The 20,459-nt window shown below is 36.4% G+C and overlaps 1 protein-coding gene across 2 annotated transcripts in view; it reads left to right on the forward strand.

The window, feature by feature from the left end:
- The window catches only part of SKIL (SKI like proto-oncogene), a 28,078-nt gene extending 20,337 nt beyond the window's left edge, over positions 1-7,741 (forward strand). For both annotated transcript variants that reach the window (XM_086674701.1, XM_025913720.2), the window contains exons 5-7: positions 1,896-2,137; positions 2,413-2,637; positions 3,292-7,741. In XM_086674701.1, coding sequence (XP_086530827.1) covers positions 1,896-2,137; positions 2,413-2,637; positions 3,292-3,450 — 626 coding nt within the window. In that variant the 3' untranslated portion in view covers positions 3,451-7,741. The remainder of the gene's footprint in view (positions 1-1,895; positions 2,138-2,412; positions 2,638-3,291) is intronic.
- Positions 7,742-20,459: the final 12,718 nt, after the last annotated feature.

The raw sequence follows: 20,459 nt of genomic DNA on the forward strand, positions 1-20,459 counted from the left end.
GTAGGATATTTTAGTACTTGTTTTCTTTTTATGGTTTAATAATACTCTGTTGTATAGATAAATATACCACATTTGGCTTGTCCACTCATCAGTTGATGGACACTGAATTGTGTCCACCTTTTTTTTTTTTTTTTTTAAGTAGGCTCCATGCCCAACATGGGGCTTGAAGTCATGACCCTGAGATTAAGAGTCTCATGCTCTACTGAGTGAGCCTGCCAGGCACCCCAAATTGTGTTCACTTTTTGGCTATAATGAATAATGCTGCTGTCAACACTTATGCACACATTTTTAATGTAGACATGTTTTTTCATTTCTCTTGGGTATATATTTAGGAGTGAAATTACTGGATCATATTTAACATCTTGAGGGACTGCCAAACTGTTTTGCAAAGCAGCTATACCATTTTCCTTCTCACCAGCAGCTTCCTTCCAGTTTCTGCACATCTTTGTCAACACTTATTGTTGTCTTTTGATTATAGCCATCCTAGTTGTTGTAAAGTGGTATATCATGGTTTTGATTTGCAGTTCTCCAATGACTAATGATATTGAGTACCTTTCCATGTTTTATTGAATCTCTTCAGATCCTTTGCCTATTTTTACTTTGTATTATTTGTCTCTTTACTATTGACTTGTAAGTGTTCTTTATATATTCTGGATAGTAGACCCATATCAGATACATGATTTGCCATTCTATCAGTTGTCTTTCATTTTATTGTTGGTGTTTTTTGAAGCACAAAAGTTTTAAATTCTGATGAAGTCCAATTTATTTTGTCTTTGATTGCTTATGTAGATGTTATTCTCAGAAACCATTGCCAAATTCAAGATCACAAAGATGTGCATATAAAAGTTTTAGCTCTTACATTTAGGATTTTGTTCCATTTTGAGTTAATTTTTACATACAGTGTGAGGTTCAACCTCACTCTTTGTATATGAATGCAGTTGTTCCAACACTATTTGTTGAAAAGACTGTTCCCTCCTGACTCAGTTGTTTTGGTGCCCTTGTCAAATACCAGTGGCCCATGAAAGTATGGGTTTATTTCTGTATTCAGTGTTTATGCCAGTACAGAGTCTTGCTTTCTGTAGCTTTGTAATAAGCTTTGAAATTGGGCATTGTGAGTCCTACACATTTGTTGTTTTTCAAGATTGTTTTGACTATTTTGGATTCCTTGCATTTTCATATGAGTTTCTGAATCAGCTTGTCAATTTTTGCCACAAGCCAGGTGAGATTTTGATAGGAATTGCATTGAAAAAGTAGATCCCCTTGGGGAGTATTACCATCTATCTTAGTCTGTTCAGGCTGCTGTAACAAAAATACCACAGACTGGGTGGCTTATACCACAAACATTTATTTTTCATACTTCTGGAGGCTGGGAAGTCCAAGATCAGGGCATCAGCAGATTTGGTGTCTGGCAGGGCCCTGCTTCCTGTTTCATAAATGTCTGTGTTCTGCTCAGATACATGATGGAAGTCCTCACATGATGGAAAAGGCAGGAGAGGTCTCTGGAGTCTCTTTTATAAAGGCATAGATTCCATCATAGGTCTTATGATCTAATTATCTCCCAAAGCCCCCGCCTCCTATTACCATCATTGGGCATTAGTATTTCAACATACTGAATTTTGTGGTCACTGACATTTAGTTCATGGCCCCATCTTAACTGTAGTAAGTCTTCCAGTCCATGAACATGGGGTGTCTTTTCATTTATTTAGGTCTTTAATTTCTTTCAATGATACTTTATTGTGTAGTTTTCATTGTAGAAGTCTTGCACTACTTTTCTTAAGTTTATTATTTTATTATTTTTATTTTATTTGTAAATGAAATTTTTTCACTTGTGGGTTGTTCTAGTGACTTTTTAACAGCGATGCTCATTTTTTGTTACCTCATTTTTCCTCTCAAAGATCCATCAGTCTCAAATAATTCGACAAGTAAAAAGAAACCCGAGTCTACCACTTGCAATTTCATCAGAGACACAAGCAAGACAGGAATTGACCGTGATACTGTAGCTTCATCGCCACTTCTTGTCAAAGATATCATTTGTGAGGATGATAAGGGAAAAATCATGGAAGAAGTAATGAGAACTTACGTAAAACAACAGGAAAAACTGAACTCAATTTTGCAGAAGAAGCAACAACTTCAGATGGTAAAATCTAAATGATAGTCTATTGTGAAAACAGGCTTTTGCATATCTTTAAGAAACAAGAGATTGTAAATGTGTTTAAGATTGTTTAGAGTTTTGTTACTCATAAGCAATTTTCTTTTAAATTTTTAGAGTTGTTTTCAAGATAATTACTTCTATATAAAACTGATACGACAGCTGAATATTAGATGTTTTCTGACCTATTTTTTTTCCTGCATTGAAATTTTTAACATGATGGAAATAAAATAAAAATTGTATTGTAATTCTTCATATTACAGGAAGTTGAAATGTTGAGTAGTTCAAAAGCTATGAAGGAACTCACTGAAGAGCAGCAGAATTTACAGAAAGAGCTTGAATCTTTACAGAATGAACATGCTCAGAGAATGGAAGAATTTTATATTGAACAGAAAGACTTAGAGAAAAAATTAGAGCAGGTAATGAAGCAAAAATGTACCTGTGATTCAAATTTAGAAAAAGACAAAGAGGCTGAATATGCAGCACAGGTAAGAATTACTCAGTTTGTATAATGTTGCCCTTTCAGTGTGGAAATTGAGGTTGTTACCTTCTCTATTAAAGAAGTTACTTTTTATCAAGCTCATTTCATTGGGCAAGATTTAAAAATAGATAATTCTGTTAAACACAAGTTTAAGCTGTATCATCCAAAATGATTTTTCTATTTTGATTGCTTTATTAAACTTTCATTAGGTTTCTGTAGTTGCCCAAAATGCTACTCACTAGCTTCTGAATAGCAAATGTTACATTATCTTAATATAGAATATGGGCTTTCACATCAACAAATTAACAGACATGAACTGTTGCCCACTATGTTCAGAAGCTCTCGAGCAAAAATGAATAGTAGCTCACTGGGGAAGGTGATCAAATAACCCTTACCATGAGCAGGCTGTGTGAGAGGTATATCAAAGTGTAGGGCATAATGAAAGTGCTCTAGGTGTTATGTTAGTTCTCTTCCCTTTGTTTTTCTTTCAATTCAGTGCTATGTCAGAGTCAGACGAATAGTATTAATCAAGAGATTGTAATATGCATGAAGTAGTTCATTTTGTAAAAAGTAATTTGAAAGCAGGTCTTTGCCATGATCTGAGGACTAAATGGAAAAACAAAACTGAATGAAAACTGACACAGTCTTTTAAATCCCACAGTTGGCAGAACTGAGACAGAGATTGGACCACGCCGAGGCTGATAGGCAAGAACTCCAAGATGAACTCAGACAGGAACGGGAGGCAAGACAGAAGTTAGAGATGATGATAAAAGAGCTGAAGCTGCAGATTTTGAAATCATCTAAGACTGCTAAAGAATAGAAACCTTTAAAGAGATACGTCTGTGTTTCCCAACAGGGTTTATTTTTGTTCTTTCTGTGTGTGCTTTGATTATTGAATTCTGAATAACTTGTCTGCATGAAGATAACTAGGCATTCTATCCATTTGTAGATCAGAGAAAGTGAAGAGATTATATATTAGTACATAAATTTTTACATTTTCCAAATGAATGAAAATGTGTGTTTCTTTGTACTTTTTTTTTTTCAATTGGCTTAGTGACAGTAGTACATGGTTTCAACTGTTAGATAATCTGCCTAGATTCTGTTGCAAATTTAGCAGTTGTACACTTTTTAAAAGCCGCATTGTGTGATGGATAGTTGTGGTCAGTTTTGTTATCCATATTTCACACTCAATTTTACATACATTAGTGACTTCATATTTCAAATATATAGAGCTATTGAAGGAGTTGAATCTCCATTTTTTTCATTAACACAATCTCCTTTCTAAATTGATAACAGTTTTACTCATTATTATATATAAAATTTGCTTTTATTTGGTTCATATTAATGAATTTCCACCAGTTCTTTTCTTTTTAATGTCTCCTAAGAGACATTTTGTCAAAAGAGGAATTTCATTGATGGGGTTATAGCACACCCCATAGGCATAATGAGGAAGGATAACATACTTTGTTATACGCTGCTGTTAAAACACAAGAAGTGGTTGTAATTTGTTTTTTGGTTAAATGTGGTTGTATTTAGAATTTTTTTTTTTTTATGTAGCAACTTTAGAAGAGGGAATAAAATGTAATAATTTTTGAACTTTTGTTTATGTTGTTAATAGAGGTGTGAAAATATTAATGTTCTTGAGAAAAACTGATACCATTGATGTATATCAGTTTGTATACAATCCATAATCCTCCTGTACAGTTTTTATATGTAGTTATGGGTCTTACTGAAATTTATATAATAGATTTGTTTTCCTTAATGGGTTCATTTTTCCTTAAATTGTAAAATATTAAATACCTTGAAGGTTATTTTGGATTTTTGTATGTTTAAATGTTAAGTCTTATCAATATTTGCACGAATGGACCATTTTCAATTACTACTTAATATCAAAATCAGGAATTTACAGTCACCTGATAGTGTATGAGAGGTTAATATAGAGAAGTTTAGTTACCTGCTACTAAAAGGTTTTTAGATAATTTTTAGAAGACAAAGAAATTCCATAGTTTGGGGGGAGGACAAATCTTCTGCACTTTTTTTTTGCACAGAAAAGTCTGTCATTCTTTAATGGCAAATTTCATATTCTTTAACTCTTGGCTTAAAAAATACTAGGTAAAGTTCTTAGTATGCATTTTTTAAAGGAAGTTTCCTGAAGTTACCATTTACTGATATTATTATTCCAGTAATTTTATGTTTATGTTCTCATGTAGGGTACTGTATGAAATTACTTGAGAGCTAAATTTATTTTTGAAATAAATCAGCTAGAGTTAAGGTTATATACTATTCCCAGCATAGACGATAGATGCTCTACTGGTATAGAACTTCAAAAATCAGTAGGTTATCATTCAGCCAGTTATTTTCGTATTTTGCTTAATGGTACTTACATATCCTAAAGGAATTTTTGTACTTCTCAAAGTATAGTTTCTTTACAAGAGTGTGATCTAAATATGTATTTTCTATTTTCCATTTAATTTTACTATACTAACCCTGCAATTTAATTTGTTGATTCTTGGAGTCTCTTCAAGGAGGAACAAATGTTAAAATGACATACAGGAGCAAATGTTAAAAATGATATAATCTCCTAATACCTTCTATTTGGATCTGGAGAAAGAAAAATCATGAAGACATTTTATGATAAAGTTCATTTCAGTTGTGTCACAGTAAGCTTTTTGGGAGATAAACTCAAGCCTTATAATTTCATTTTTCTAATTTATTAAAAAATCTTTGTGCTTATGTTACATAGTAAATGACAAGCTTACTTAAGTTTCAACCCAAAAGTTCTAAAACAAATTGCGATTTGAAATATTTTATTTTAAAATTCTAAGCAGTGCTTAAACACCTTTAAATTATCATAAACTCTTGATGTTGAATTGACTAAAGAAATATTTTTTCTAGTCCTTTGCATAAGGAAAATTTGCCACATGAAATTGTATAGTCTTCATTTTCCAGAAGATACATTGATGTGCCATAGGTTTATGTCTGTCTTCCTTGAAAATATAGCTTTTTAGTCAATTGTAAATATTATGCCTATTCTAGTTAAAAGTAATTTTAAGTTAAACTGCACCACATAGCTTGAAAATAGATTTTGTAATACTTTAAAAGTGGCCTCTGCTGAAATAACCTTATCCATATAAACTTATTCTTCTATACTTTGCATGCTCATTTTGTGTGTTGGTTGCTAGCTTAAAGTTTGTTTTGGTGTTAGTTTTTGTGTGCCGATTCATTAGACAAGCAGATTTTTCCTCAGACTTTGTAATATTATTCTTTTTAGGAAAAATATAAAAATATTTACTTTAAAAAGCTGCATTAAAGAACGGCCTAGCAAAAGTGCTAGAGCATCTTAAGGAAAAAAAGATAGAATATTAGCTTACTGGGTGATGGGTGATGTTTAATTTGGGTGATGATAGTTTCTATTCTTTAAATGTTACGAGTAAAAGGTACCAAATCTATAAAGGTAGTAAATGTAAAACCTGCTGTCATTGAGGAAGCTCTAAACCACCCTGATTTCACAAATGCAACTTGTAACACTATCAAAAGATTTGACCAACCACATAAGTTTGGCTTGTGCTTTAGTTCTGTAAAGCATATTGTTTTGCTTGAATTTCTGTGTCCATGAGAGTCGGGATGTTTTATGCTTCTTGAACTAATTTTATAACATATTTAATATATTACCAATTGAGATATAAAATCATTTGTACATATTGAATTAAAAACCAGTTGCTAAAGTAGGTGAAATAGATTGAGTACAATGATATTCGCAGGTTATCCATATGTTTCAGAAGTCATGACCGAACAACCAATTTCTTTGCACATCTATGACTTCTGTTTGAAGGAAAGTAGAATGGTAAGGAAACTCGAGTAATATGAAGTGCGTTCAAGATATTTCCCTAAAGTTAGTTGTAAAGCTGATGCTGAAGGTTTTTGATCAGCTTCTAATGTTTTCTTCTCAATGACTTCTGTTTTGATTGCATAGGGGAAAATCCACATTTTCATTTGCTCTTACGCATTTAATCTGCACGACAGGACATTAAAAGTCAATATAATGAAAAGTTGTGCTCATACTGTACATCTATTTCTGTGCTTAGAACTACTTGTTAATTTTTATTGAAGCTGTCAGCAATAAGAGACACATTACTGCTGTATTATACGTTGTGGGATTGAATAAACAGCTTAAATTTTTTTTTTCTATTATAGGATACTGAAGCATTTCCATTACTGGAAGAAATTTGTATGGGTATTCTGTATTGCGTCTTTTTAAAAGGACAGTTTTTTTTTCTTTCTTTTTTTAAATTTTTTTGTAAAATCTTTCCATTTTAGATGGCTTCTAAGCTGCATAATGCAACCTGGAGCCTTTTTCTTTAGTAATAGACTTAAATGTCTTATATAGCGCTACTGTTTTTGAATTAGAAAATGATCAAATGTAAAAACTGAAATTTAAAAATTAAGCCCAGAAAACAAAATAGTGTATTTAGTTGAATGTAAAAGAAATTTGTAAGATTTTTTCTTCAATATAGATACCTCACTTGAAAATAAAGCACAGCATACTTAAAGTAGTTCTAGTAAAAACGTCCTGCTAAAAGAATTGCTTAATCTAGGACAACTTTGGGGGGAGTTATAGTTTGGGAAACATAAAATACACTTGCTTTTAACCATCCTGTTAGAAGTATTTGCTTATCCTGATGATTTTAAGCCAACACAGTAGTCTTAAATTATTTCTGAATTTCTAACCTGTGAAAGCAGTAAATGAAATACCTGTTCTGCAACTATTGAAACAAGTTGTTGACTATACTGACTATAATTCAATTTAAAATTTTGCCAATGATGTACAGTTTTATGGTTAAAATTGCTGTGGTTGGTTGCATCACATGACACAAAACTGTCCTCTACCTCACGTGAAATAAATATTTTATATGGTTTTACTATAAAACAAGACTCATCTATCTGGTCACTTAGTTTACAAATTTTGAATTATATTTATTGAAACATGACATACTGTGCTCTCAGCTTATACCTCAATCGTATTTTGTGCTGTTTTCCATTTTCATGCCTTGTAAATAACTTGTATAGATTGTGGATTAAATTCCGAATAAAAACTTTTAATGCCAATGAAACTGATTCCAGCTGTCTTAATATCTTGTGTGAACTCAACTTTCTTGTCTCTTAAGATTGACATATTCTCCTTTTGTCCTTTAAAGTTTATTATTCGTGACACACTAAATGATTAACTTGAGAAATATTTTTAAGATTATAAATTAAGACATTTAAAAAAATTTAACATTTATTTTTGAGAGAGAAAGGGAGGGGGAGGGGCAGAGAGAGACAGAGACAAAATCCGAAGCAGGCTCTAGGCTCTGAGCTGTCAGCACAGAATCCGACATGGGGCCTGAACTCATGAGCAGTGAGATGGTGAGATAGTTACCTGAGCCAAAGTCGGATGCTTAACTGACATGAACCACCCAGGTGCCCCTAAAATAAGACATTTTATGCAATATTTCAGGTGCAGAACATACCAGCATTTGTGATGATTTTCTTTCATGATGTATTCTCTTGTTTTCACATCTTTCCCTTATTCCTCTACCCCCACCTCTGGTATTAGTGGTTTATGACAGCATAACAAATTACTCCCAAATTTAGCTGCTGGAAATAACATTTCACACAGTATCTGAAAATCAGAAACGCAAAGGCAGGTTAGCAGGGTGTGATGGTTCAGGACCTCTTAGTAGTGTGCAGTTACTATGTTACCTGGGGCTGAAGTCATTTGGGAGCTTGACAGCTGGAGGATCTGCTTGCAAGTTTATTCATATGGTTATTGGCAGGTGTTCAGTTCCCTACTGTATGGGCCTGTACATGGAGCTCTGTACAGCGTGGTAGGTGGCTTCCCACAAATGAATGATCCAAAGGAGAGTAAGAATGATGCCAGTTTCTTTCATTGCTTAGACTAAGTGAGTCCCAAGTCCAGCCCATATGCGATTGGAGAAGATTACAGAAGGGTATGGAATACCAGGAGGCAGGGATTACTGAGGACCATTCTAGAGTCTGATTACCATAACTTCCCAAATTTTTTGTGGCAAAATACACATAACGTAAAAGTTAACATTTTGACTATTTTTAAGAGTGTAATTCAGTGGCAATGGGTACGTTCACAATGTTTGACTATCACCACTATATTCAGACTTTTTCATTATCCCAAACAGAAACTATGTACCTATTAAACAGTAATTTCCCCCTATGTTTTCTTCTAAGATTTATATTGTTTTGGCTTTTCCATTTAGGTCTTTGATCCACATTATGTTACTTTTGTATCTGATGTCAGGTAAGAGTCCAATTTTATTCTTTTGCATATGGGTATCCAGTTCACAGCATCATTTATTGAAAACTGTCCTTCCTGTTGAATGGTTTTGACACCTTTGTCCAAAATCATTGACCATATGTGTGAAGTTTTATTTCTGGGCTCTCTGTTTTATTCCACTGGTCTATGTATCTGTCCTTATACCAGTATCACACTCTTTTGGTCACTGTAGCTTTGTAGTAAGTTTTGAAATGAGGAAGTGAGAGTCTTCCAAATTTGTTCTTTTTCAAGATTGTTTTGCCTATTTTGGGTCCCTTGATATTCCATGTGAATTTAGGGTGGGTTCTTCTATTTTTACAAAAAACACCATTGAAATTTTGTTAGGCATTTCACTGAATCTGGATCACTTTAGATGGTATTGTCATCTTAATGATATTAGGTCTTCCAGTCTATGACCATGGGATATCTTTGCATTTATTTAGGTCTTTAATTTCTTTCAGCAATGTTTTATAGTTTTCAATGTACAAGATTTCCCCCTCAGATTTATTCTTACATATTTTGTTCTTTTCGATGCATTGTAAATGGGATTTTATTAATTTCCATTAAGATTGTTCATTGCTAGTTTGTAGAAAATGCAATTAGTTTTTGTGTATTAATTTTGTATCCTGGAACTTTGCTGAATTTGTTTATTAGGTGTAACAATTTTATCATGTGTGGAATTTTTAACATGTAAGATCGAATCATCTGCAAACAAATAATTTTACTTCTTCCTTTTTAATTTGGATGCTTTTTATTCATTTTTCTTGCCTAATTATTCCAGCTAGAACCTCCAATACTATATTGAATAGAAGTGGTGAAAGCAGGCATCTTTGTTTAGTTCTTGATCTTGGAGGGAAAGCTTTTAGTCTTTCATCATTGTGTGTAATGTCAGCTGTGGATTTTTCATATACGGCCTACTTATGTTGAAAAAATTCCATCTATATCTATCTAGCTTATTGAGTGTTTTTATCATGGAAAGGTGTTGAATTTTGTCAAATACTTTTTCTGCAACACTTAAGATGATCATGTGTTTTTTTTTTTCCCCTTCTGTTTTTGTGATATGTTACATTGCTTGGTTTTTGTAAGGTGAACTATCTTTTGCATTCCAAGAATAAATTCCACTGCTCATGGTGAATAATCCGTTTAATATGCTGTTATTTATTTAAATGAAATATATTTGACATACAATGTGTAAATTTAAGGTGTACACTATGTTAATTTGATACATTTATTTAGTTTTTAATATGTTGAATTTAGCATTTTGTTGAGGGCTTTTGCATCAATACTCATAAAAGATATTGGTCTGTAGGTTTTGTTTGTTTTCTGTAGTGTCATTGGTCCTAGTATTGGGATAATCCTAGCCTCACAGAATGACTTAGGAAGTGTTCTCTGTGCTTTGATTTTTTTTTTCATAAGATTCATTTTATTTTTATTTATTTTTTTAAGAGAAAGGGAAAGAGTGAAAGTGCAAGAACATGGAGGAGGGGCAGAGGGAGAATCTTTAAAAAATTTTTTTTGAAGTTTATTCTGAGAGAGAGAGAGAGAGAGAGAGAGAGAGAGAGAGAGAGAGAGAATGCACGGGAGAAGGGCAGAGAGAGAGGGAGAGAGACAGACGGAGAGAGAGAATCCCAAGCAGGCTCCGCACTGTCAGTGTAGGGCTGGATGCAGGGCTTGAATTCACGAACGCTGAGATATGACCTGAGCCAAAATCAAGACTCTGACGCTTAACTGACTGAGCCACTCATGTGCCTCAAGAATCTTTCTTAAAAAATGTTTGTTTGTTTATTGTTTATTGTTTATTTATTTTGAGAGAGAGCACGAGCTGGGGAAGGGCAAAGAGAGAAGAGTGAGGATCCCAAGCAGGCTCTGCATTGCCTGTGCAGAGCCCAATGTGGGGCTCAAATCCACAAACCCTGATATCATGACCTGAGCCCAGATCAAGAGTGGGACATTTAACTGACTGAGTCACCCAGGCACCCCTGTGCTTTGATTTTTTGGAAGAGTTTGAGAAATACTGGTGTTAGTTCTTTCTTCAGTGTTTTGTAGAACTCCCCACTGAAGCCATCTGGTTCTGCACTTTTCTTTGTTGGGAGTTTTTTTGTTTTTGTTTTTTTTCGTTTGTTTTTGTTTTTTTAATATAATTTATTGTCAAATTGGCTTACATACAACACCCAGTGCTCATCCCAACAAGCAACCTCCTCAGTGTCCATCATCCACTTTCCCCTCTCCCCCACCCCCCATCAACCCTCAGTTTGTTCTCCATATTTAAGAGTTTGCCTCCCTCCCTCTCTGTAACTATTTCCCCCCCTCCCCTTCCCCATGGTCTTCTGTTAAGTTTCTAAAGATCCACATATGAGTGAAAACATATGATACCTGTTTTTCTCTGACTGACTTGTTTCACTTAGCATAATACCCTCCAGTTCCATCCATGTTGCTTCAAATGGCCAGATTTCATTCTTTCTCATTGCCAAGTAGTATTCCATTGTATATATAAACCATATCTTCTTTATCCATTCATCAGTTGATGGACATTTGGGCTCTTTCCATAATTTGGCTATTGTTGAAAGCCCTGCTATAAACATTGGGGTACATGTGCCCCTATGAATCAGCATTCCTGTATCCCTGGGGTAAATTCCTAGCAGTGCTATTGCTGGGTCTTAGGGTAGTCCTATTTTAAATTTTTTGAGGGACCTCCACACTGTTTTCCAGAGAAGCTGCACCACTTTGCATTGTTGGGAGGTTTTTGATTAGTGATTTAATCTTACTAGTTACAGGTCTATTCAAATTTTTTATTTCTTCATGAGTTATTTTTGGTGGATGGTGTGTTTGTAGGAATTTGTCCATTTCATCCAGGTTATCTTTTTTGATGGCACATAATTGTTGATAGTACTCTCTTAAAAATCCCTTTTATTTTTGTAAAATAAGTAGAAATGTTCCTATTTTCATTTCTGATTTTAGGAGTTTGAGTCTTCTTTTTCCTTAGTCAGTCTAGCTAAAGTTTCGTCAATTTTGTGATCTTTTCAAAGAACCAGCTTTTGATTTTACTGATTTTCTCCACTGTTTTTTCTTCTCTATGTCCACTCTTATCTTTATGTTTTCCTTCTACTGAACTTGAGTTTAGTTTACCCTTCTTTTTTTTATTTTTAAATTTATTTTATTTTATTTTTTTAAGATTTTTTTTCTTTTTTTAATGTTTATTTTTTGTGTGTGAGAGAGAGAGCAAACATGAGCAGGGGAGGGGCAGAGAGAGAGGGAGACACAGAATCTGAAGCAGGCTCCAGGCTCTGAGCTGTCAGTACAGAGCCTGACGCAGGGCTTGAACTCATGAACTGTGAGATCATGACTTGAGCCAAAATCCGACTGAGCAACCCAGGCATCCCTTAAGATTTTATTTTTAAGTAATCTCTACACCCAGCATGGGGTTAGAACTCACAGCCCTGAGATCAAGAGTCATATGCTCTACTGAATGAGACAGCCAGGGGCCCCTACTTTTTTTTTTTTTTTTTTAGTTCCTCAGGATTTATAGTTTGGTTATTGATTTTGGATCTTTCATTTGTTTGCTTGCTTTGTTTTTGTTTAAGTAGGCTTCACACCTAGTGTGGAGCCCACTGTGGGACTTGAATTCACAAGCCTGAGATCAAGACCTGATCCAAAATCAAGAGTTGGATGCTTGACCAACTGATCCACCCAGGTGCCCAACACCCCCTTTCTTTCGAGAAGAGTTTTATCTAACTTCTTGCCCCTCTTGATACCTCCACCAACCATGCAGCCAAACACAGATGCACATGACCCTGACATCAAGAGTCGCATACTCTGCTGACTGAGCCAGGAAAGTGCCCCAGCATATTTGCTTCTTAACTGAACACTTAGTTGAAATGTAAGTTGAAAAACTTAATTGAATACTTTTATAATGATTTTCTTAGGTAGACTTTTAGAAGCTGGATCAAAGAATATACATATGTAAGTCCTTTATATATTGCTGAATTATTTTGAAAAAGAGCATATCATTTGTGTTATTGGTATTTTGTAATGTTCATTCTTTGTGTTGGTTATTTTTATTAAATCACTTTGATAGAGGGGTAATGAGAGGCTGTGAGAGCCCTCCAGTGGCCAAGCTAATTTCTGCAAAAATATTATCATGAGTGGAATTAAAAAGGAATTGTATCTAGTTGCTGAATCTTAACGGCAAAAAGAGGGAAGTGCTAGAAATATCTTGCCTGTTGAAAAGGGCTTATCCTTTAGTTAGAGTAGGGATGCCATTTGCTTTCTTTTCAAATTCTTGCTCATCTGCTACCAGATTATGAAATGTTTTGAATTTCACTGCTATGTAATATGAAGATTATGCTGGTTTCAAACAGGTTTAAAACCAACTGATTGCTTATAAAAGCTAATGTTTATTGAGTACTTATATGTGTCAGGCACTGTTTCAAGCATTTTACATATGGTAATGAATTTAAATCTCATGGTTATTATAACATAATTACTATTTTTCAATACCATTTTACTGGCAGGAAATAGAATTTTCGTTACTAAATAGAATAGCTTAACAGAAAGGTTAAATAACTTGCCCACAGTCACACAAATCATAAGTGATGGAGTTAGAATTCCAACCCAGTGCTCTTAACCACCTGCTCTAATGTCTCCTTTGGATCTTGGTGTCCAAGAATGTTCTTATTCAGGACAATTCATAAAGTAGAATCTTTATTTATGTAACAAATGAATGAACAAAGAAAACAATCGGTACAGTTGAGACATTGGCTTCCCTTCTAGTAGTTCTTTAGGAACAGTATAGTGTTGATAACATAATTTATGATTTTATATCATGTGTTGAATGAATAACAAGGGGACACATGATAGTTTTGATTATTTTATAATTCATACACTTTTCAGTGAAAGACTTAAAGTTTGACAGATTGCTCTGTATTTTGACGTCCTAGGTGGGTAAGTAGAAATACCTGCTCTTAATTTCTAAGTGAATTTAATGGTGTTGCTTTCTAGTTAATTGTCTTATTTTCCTTTCAGTACTTACATACTTTGCTACTATTCTATTTTTAGAAAATGTGATCTCCTGTTTGAACTAAAAATAAAGACTTCTACTGTTCTTCAGGATGTATGATCTTTTTTAAAATTTTTATTTATTTTTATGTTTATTTATTTATTTTGAGGGAGAGAAAGAGAGAGACAGCGCATGCCCATGTTGGGGAAGGGCAGAGAGAAGGAGAGACAGAATCCCAAGCAGGCTCTGCACCATCAGCACAAAGCCCGATGCGGGGCGGGAACTCATGAACCGTGACCTAAGGAACTCATGACCTAAGCCATGATCATGAGTCAGATGCTTAACTGACTGCACCACCCAGGTGCCCCTAGGATGTATAATCTTATAGGTTGAATGAGGCCTATTATCTAATGTATTCTGAAACTTCTGGTAGAGAAGCAGATAAATGGCTATTTGAAAGCAGAGGAGAAAACACATTCTGGAAGGGACTCAAACCTAACAATCCAGGTACAGCTTTTTATTATTTTGCTTTATCTCTGAGTGGAAGGAGGAGAAAGTTGGAATAAAATGGCTCCTGAAGGAATTTTTTTTAAAAATGTGTATTTATTTATTTATTTTTTTTTTTAAATTTTTTTTTTCAACGTTTATTTATTTTTGGGACAGAGAGAGACAGAGCATGAACAGGGGAGGGGCAGAGAGAGAGGGAGACACAGAATCGGAAACAGGCTCCAGGCTCCGAGCCATCAGCCCAGAGCCCGACGCGGGGCTCGAACTCACGGACCGCGAGATCGTGACCTGGCTGAAGTCGGACGCTTAACCGACTGCGCCACCCAGGCGCCCCTTTTTTTTTTTTTTTTTTTTAATTTTTTTTTTCAACGTTTATTTATTTTTGGGACAGAGAGTAAAAATGTGTATTTATTTTTGAGAGAGAATGAGAGCGCATGTGTGCGAGGGCCAGAGAGGATCTGAAGCTCTGAGCAAATGGCACAGAGCCTGAGGCGGGGCTCGAAGTCACTATGAGATCATGACCTGAGCAGAAGTCAGACACTCAACCAACTAAGCCACCCAGGGACCCCTGAAGGATTTTTAGAAAATGTTTATTTATTTATTTAAGAGAGAGAGATAGAGAGTGAGTCGGGGAGGGGCAGAGAGAGAGGGAGACAGAGAATCCCATGCAGGCTCCTCACTGTCAGCGCAGAGCCCGATGTGGGGCTTGAGCTGAAACCAAGAGTCCTACACTTAACTGACTGAGCCACCCAGGTGCCCTAGGAATGTTTTTTTTAATTGCATGATGCAGGCCAAGAACTGGGACCCTGAAAAGACAGTTGTTGTTTTTTTTTTTTTTTTTTCCCAGTAGCTGAAGTCGAAATTCTAGATGGAAGTAATTTGGGAAAGTGCTGCTTTGCTCTCGATGGAGTTACCTCGACTGAGGCCAGTATCTCTAGGTAATCAGAGACTTTCCTGCTCGAGACCTGAGCAGCACACATTCCTTACTGGAGAAGTCTCTTCCTTACCAAGGACAGCAGGTGGGTACAGAGACCACATAGGGCCTTCATTACTGCCTCTTGCCTGCTCTCAGACCAGTTCTAATCCCTACCTCCTGATTTCTTCTTCTTCAGATTCCCATCTGCTATGGACTAAATATTTGTGTCCTCCCACGATCACTGGTTGAAACCTAAACCTTTGGGAGGTGATTAGGTCTTAAGAGTGTAGGCCTCGTGCATGAAATTAGTGCCTTTATAAAAGAGACCCCGGGGCGCCTGGCTGGCTCAGTAGGTTAAGCATCGGACTTTGGCTCAGGTCATCATTTTGTGGTCCAAGAGTTCGAGTCCTGCGTTGGGCTCTGTGCTGTCAGCACGGAGCCTGGATCCTTCTTGGGATTCTGTGTCTCCTTCTCTCTGACTCTTCCTTACTCACAGTCTCTCTCTCTCTCAAAAATGAATAGACATTTAAAAAAATTAAAAAAAAAAAGAGAGAGAGAGCCCCCAGAAAACTCCCTTATCCTTTCTATCATGTCAGGACACAGCAAAAAGACTACTGTCTATCAACCTAGAGGAGGATTCTCAGCAGACACAGAATCTGCTAGTCAGTTCCTTGACCTTACACTTCTAACCCCAGAATTGTAGAAGTAAGTTTCTGTTCTGTATAAACTACCCAGTCTATGGCATTCTCTTTTGGAAGTCCAGATAGACTGAGACAGCATCTTAGTGAAACTTGGAGGCTTGCAAATGCAGTCTCTTTTTTGGGGGGGGAACATTTCAATTCAACTCCATTCAACAGATAGGTACAGAGTGCCTTTAAGTCTTTCAGACACTGTGCCACACTCAGATTTCAGTGATCAATAAAATAGACAAAACCCCCAAACTCACAGGGCATTTCACATTTGCTTACACTACGAGTTTATATTACACTGTGAGTTTATACTACAATATTTCTTTTTTTTTTTTAATGTTTATTTATTTTTGAAAGAGAGAGGGTCAGAGTGTGTGTTGGGGGTGGGGTGCAGAGAGAGAGGGAGACACAGAATATGAAGCAGGCTCCAGGCTCCAGGCTTTCAGCATAGAGTCTGACATGGGGTTTGAACCCACGAGCCATGAGATCATGACCTGAGCTGAAGTTGGACGCTTAGCCAACCGAGCCACCCAGGTGCCCCTATAATACAATATTTCTTAATTTTTTTTAACGTTTATTCACTTTTGAGAGACAGAGACAGAGCGTAAACAGGGGTGGGGCAGAGAGAGAGGGAGACCCAGAATCCAACGCAGGCTCCAGGCTCTGAGCTGTCAGGACAGAGCCAGATGCAGGGCTCAAACTCACGAACTGTGAGATCATGACCTGAGCTGAAGTCAGATGCTTAATGGACTGAGCCCTCCAAGCGCCCATATACTACAATATTTCTAAAAATGTATGTGTATTTGGAATTTTGTATTACCAAATATTAAAATCCACAAGAGGAATTTATCCTTTAAAAGAAGCCTTATTAAAAGTATTTTAATTATTTTTTTAAGTAAGCTCTATGCAGGGCTTGAACTCACTACCCCAAGAACAAGAGTCGCTTGCTCTACTGACTGAGCCTGCCAGGAACCCCAAAAGTATTTTAATTTTTAAATGAATGATCTCACCCAAGTAGTATCATATATGTCCTATGCTTTCACATTTTCTTTTTTAAAATTTTTTTTTTCAACGTTTATTTATTTTTGGGACAGAGAGAGACAGAGCATGAATGGGGGAGGGGCAGAGAGAGAGGGAGACACAGAATCGGAAACAGGCTCCAGGCTCTGAGTCATCAGCCCAGAGCCCGACGCGGGGCTCGAACTCACGGACCGCGAGATCGTGACCTGGCTGAAGTTGGACGCTTAACCGACTGCGCCACCCAGGCGCCCCTGCTTTCACATTTTCTAAAGAAATGCATGTTTCTTAATATATGAGGAAAGCATTTTTTTTTTTTTTTTTAAGATTTTGTTTTTAAGTAATCTCTACATCCAGCGTGGGGCTTAAGCTTACAACCCTGAGATCGAGAGTCACCTGCTCTACTGACTGAACCAGTCAGGCGCCCCTGGGAGGAAAGCTTTCTACAGAGAAGTGTACATTCCATTTGGGGCTAATGATCACACATGTAGAATGTGGGAAGTTGCTGTTAATCATGTTTCTCTGCAAATCATAGGCCCCTTGACACAGAAAATGTTTTCACCAGCTATGCAATGATAAAAGACAACCATTAGTAGTCGCTGTAAGCCCACTCCTTTGGCCCAAGTTTTGCTTTCTGTGTGGGCTTTTGCTGCTTGTAAGCAAACACACTTGTCAGTGCCTAGTGCATTAGTGCTCTAACTGAATCACAGGCTATGTGACTATGTTTCAGTGTGAATGGTAGAACAGTTAACCACGCCGACTCCTTTGTTCAGTACATATCTGGGGTTAAGGTCATCAACTGCCTTTCTAATGCTCTCCATTATACATTTTTGAACAAGATTAAGGAAGGAAAGACCTTCTTACATTTTTTGTAATGGAAAGGATATTGGACTTAGGGTTGGAAGAGCTGGGATCAGATTTCAGCTTTACCTTACTAGTTCTGTTACACAGAAATGTGAAGAGATGGCAAGGCACAGTTTTCTGAGAGAAAATTAACTGGAAAGACATTGTCTGGGAGGACTGGGAGCCCACCATTGACTGGGGTGACTGGACCCTGAGAAACTGACTTTCACTGCTGAAACGGTACCCGGGACTGTGGTAGACCTGGAACGTCAGTTTATTAAGTCATGCCATGTGGGAAGTCATTTTCTAATCACAAGGAAGCCTTGGGGAGTAGAGTCACCACAGGAATGTGGATGATTTTAGGGTAGGTCCCTCAGCTAAAATAGCTTCCGGGACTTCCCCAGTATACAGGGAACCTTACCAAAGGGACAGTGTTCTTGGTGTTGGTGGGTCACTATACCATCTCCCGTGGATAGTAGAGGATTCTCATGGCCTCTTGGCTTCCAGTTCCTTGTGCTTCCATGGCTGCCCAACTTCCTTTCCGAGGGACATGCTCTGTTATGGCTAATTAATTCAAACAGGTTACAGTTTGCAGCTCTTCCTTCAGTGGCCTTGTGTACATCTGTGTTGTGATTGTTTCAATATTCATCTTAGGATTTCTCTTCTGTATAACCTAATTATTTTATCTTTAGTTTCTATCAAAAACAGCTCATATTTTCAATTAATCCATTTTGCCTATGGATAATGCTAACAGTAGCTAACATTATGAGCATCCATTTGTAATATATATGTGTGTATGTATATGTAAATAAAGCACATATATAAATATTCAACTTTGCATACGTTATCTCACTTAACCCGAACAATAACCCTATGGGGCATCGACAATTCTCACTTTATAGATCAAGAACCTGAGAGTTACATAGGTTAAGGGACAGCCCAAGTGATAAAGTTGGAATATAACCTCAGGAGGTTCCATTCCAAGAACTTAACAACCTGACAACCTTTTACCATTTAGTGTCTGAGTTCTAAAATCTGGCTTTACAAATACCTCTGTGTGTGTCACCTGTGGGTGACCTGAGCATTGTTGAATTCTGATTGGTTGAATTTTTATTGTTGGAATGTCAAATGCTAATGGAGTCATAAGAATGCAGATTTCATAATTGCTTTTTCAATGAATTGATGTTGGGTTTTATAGTTTTTAATATATACATATGTGTATCTATCTATATCTATCTATCTATCTATCTATCTATCTATCTATCATCTATCTATCTATCTATCATCTATCTATCTATCTATCTATCTATCTATCTATGTTTTAAGTTTTAGTTTAAGTAGGCTCCATACCCAATGTGGGTCTTGAACTTACAATCCTGAGATCAAGGGTCACATGCTCTACTGACTGAGCCAGCCAGGCAACCCGGATTTTATAGTCTATACTGTACTTAAAACAAAAGCTCTTTTGTAAAAAAAAAAAAAAAAAAAAAAAAAAAGGTTATGAAGGAAACATCTGAAAACATCCAAGTCAATAGATCCTGGTGATGAAATGTCCCAAACACATGGCTCCTTCAAAAAAGGGACATATTCCTACAGCAGTTTCTACAAACCAAACCTGTATGAATGCAGAGAGAATGTAAGGGTGAAAAGCAAGAGTTCTGAATCGTTATTCAGGTTTACTGAGTGCTTTGTACCAGACATTGTTTTAAGGTCTATATGTATATTAACTCATGTAACAATCAAGAAACCTATGAAGTAGGCACTATTTTCATCCCCATCTTACAAATAAGAAAACTGAGGCCCAGAGAGATGAAGCAACTTGGTCCCAAGCTAGTTAGTGGTGGAGCCAGGATTTGAAGTCAGCCCCGGATGCGTTGTTCACCACCACCGAGCTCTCCCCAGTGATTGTTGTGGGCTCTTGTCCTTGACACTCTGTCATCTATTTGTGGAGCCTTTTTTGTTTGTGCACTTGGATTCTTTGGGGTTTCCTCAAGCCTAGTCTTCCCTAGGAGATCTGGTGATTTGCCCTGACACCCAGAATAGATATGGGAAGGCTTAGTAGCTGTGATTCATGATCCATATCTTAGATTTAGAGTATTGAGTAGGAAGTTTTGTGTTTGCTGAAATCCTCCTCATCTTTAAATCTCATGGTTGTTGATAGAGGGATATAATAAGATAAGCCAAAGGTATCAAAGGGAATTGAAATTGTTTAATGTAAATATAGTCCAAGGAGGACTTCTCTACTTGATAAAAAAGTGCATATAATGGGTCTCATTTGAATGCAAAGAGAGAAGGCAGCTTAATGATGATGATGGTAGTAAGCATTTGTAGAGCACTCATTTTAGGCTACCTAGAGTTCTCACTGGAGTACAGATACTAACTTAGCCTCAGCCAGAGCAGTCAGCCTAGCTTTCAATGTGTCAAAACACGGAGTTTGAGCCCTTCAAGACTTTTCAGAAAGTGATTATCAGGAGAGGTTCCCAGGAAGGGTTAAGGTGCCCACGGACTCTCTTCCCACCTGGCTGTGTGACAT

The sequence above is a fragment of the Puma concolor genome, chromosome C2, assembly GCF_028749965.1.
Source record: "Puma concolor isolate L17-30 chromosome C2, mPumCon1.1.hap2, whole genome shotgun sequence".
NCBI classification, from domain to species: Eukaryota; Metazoa; Chordata; class Mammalia; order Carnivora; family Felidae; genus Puma; species Puma concolor.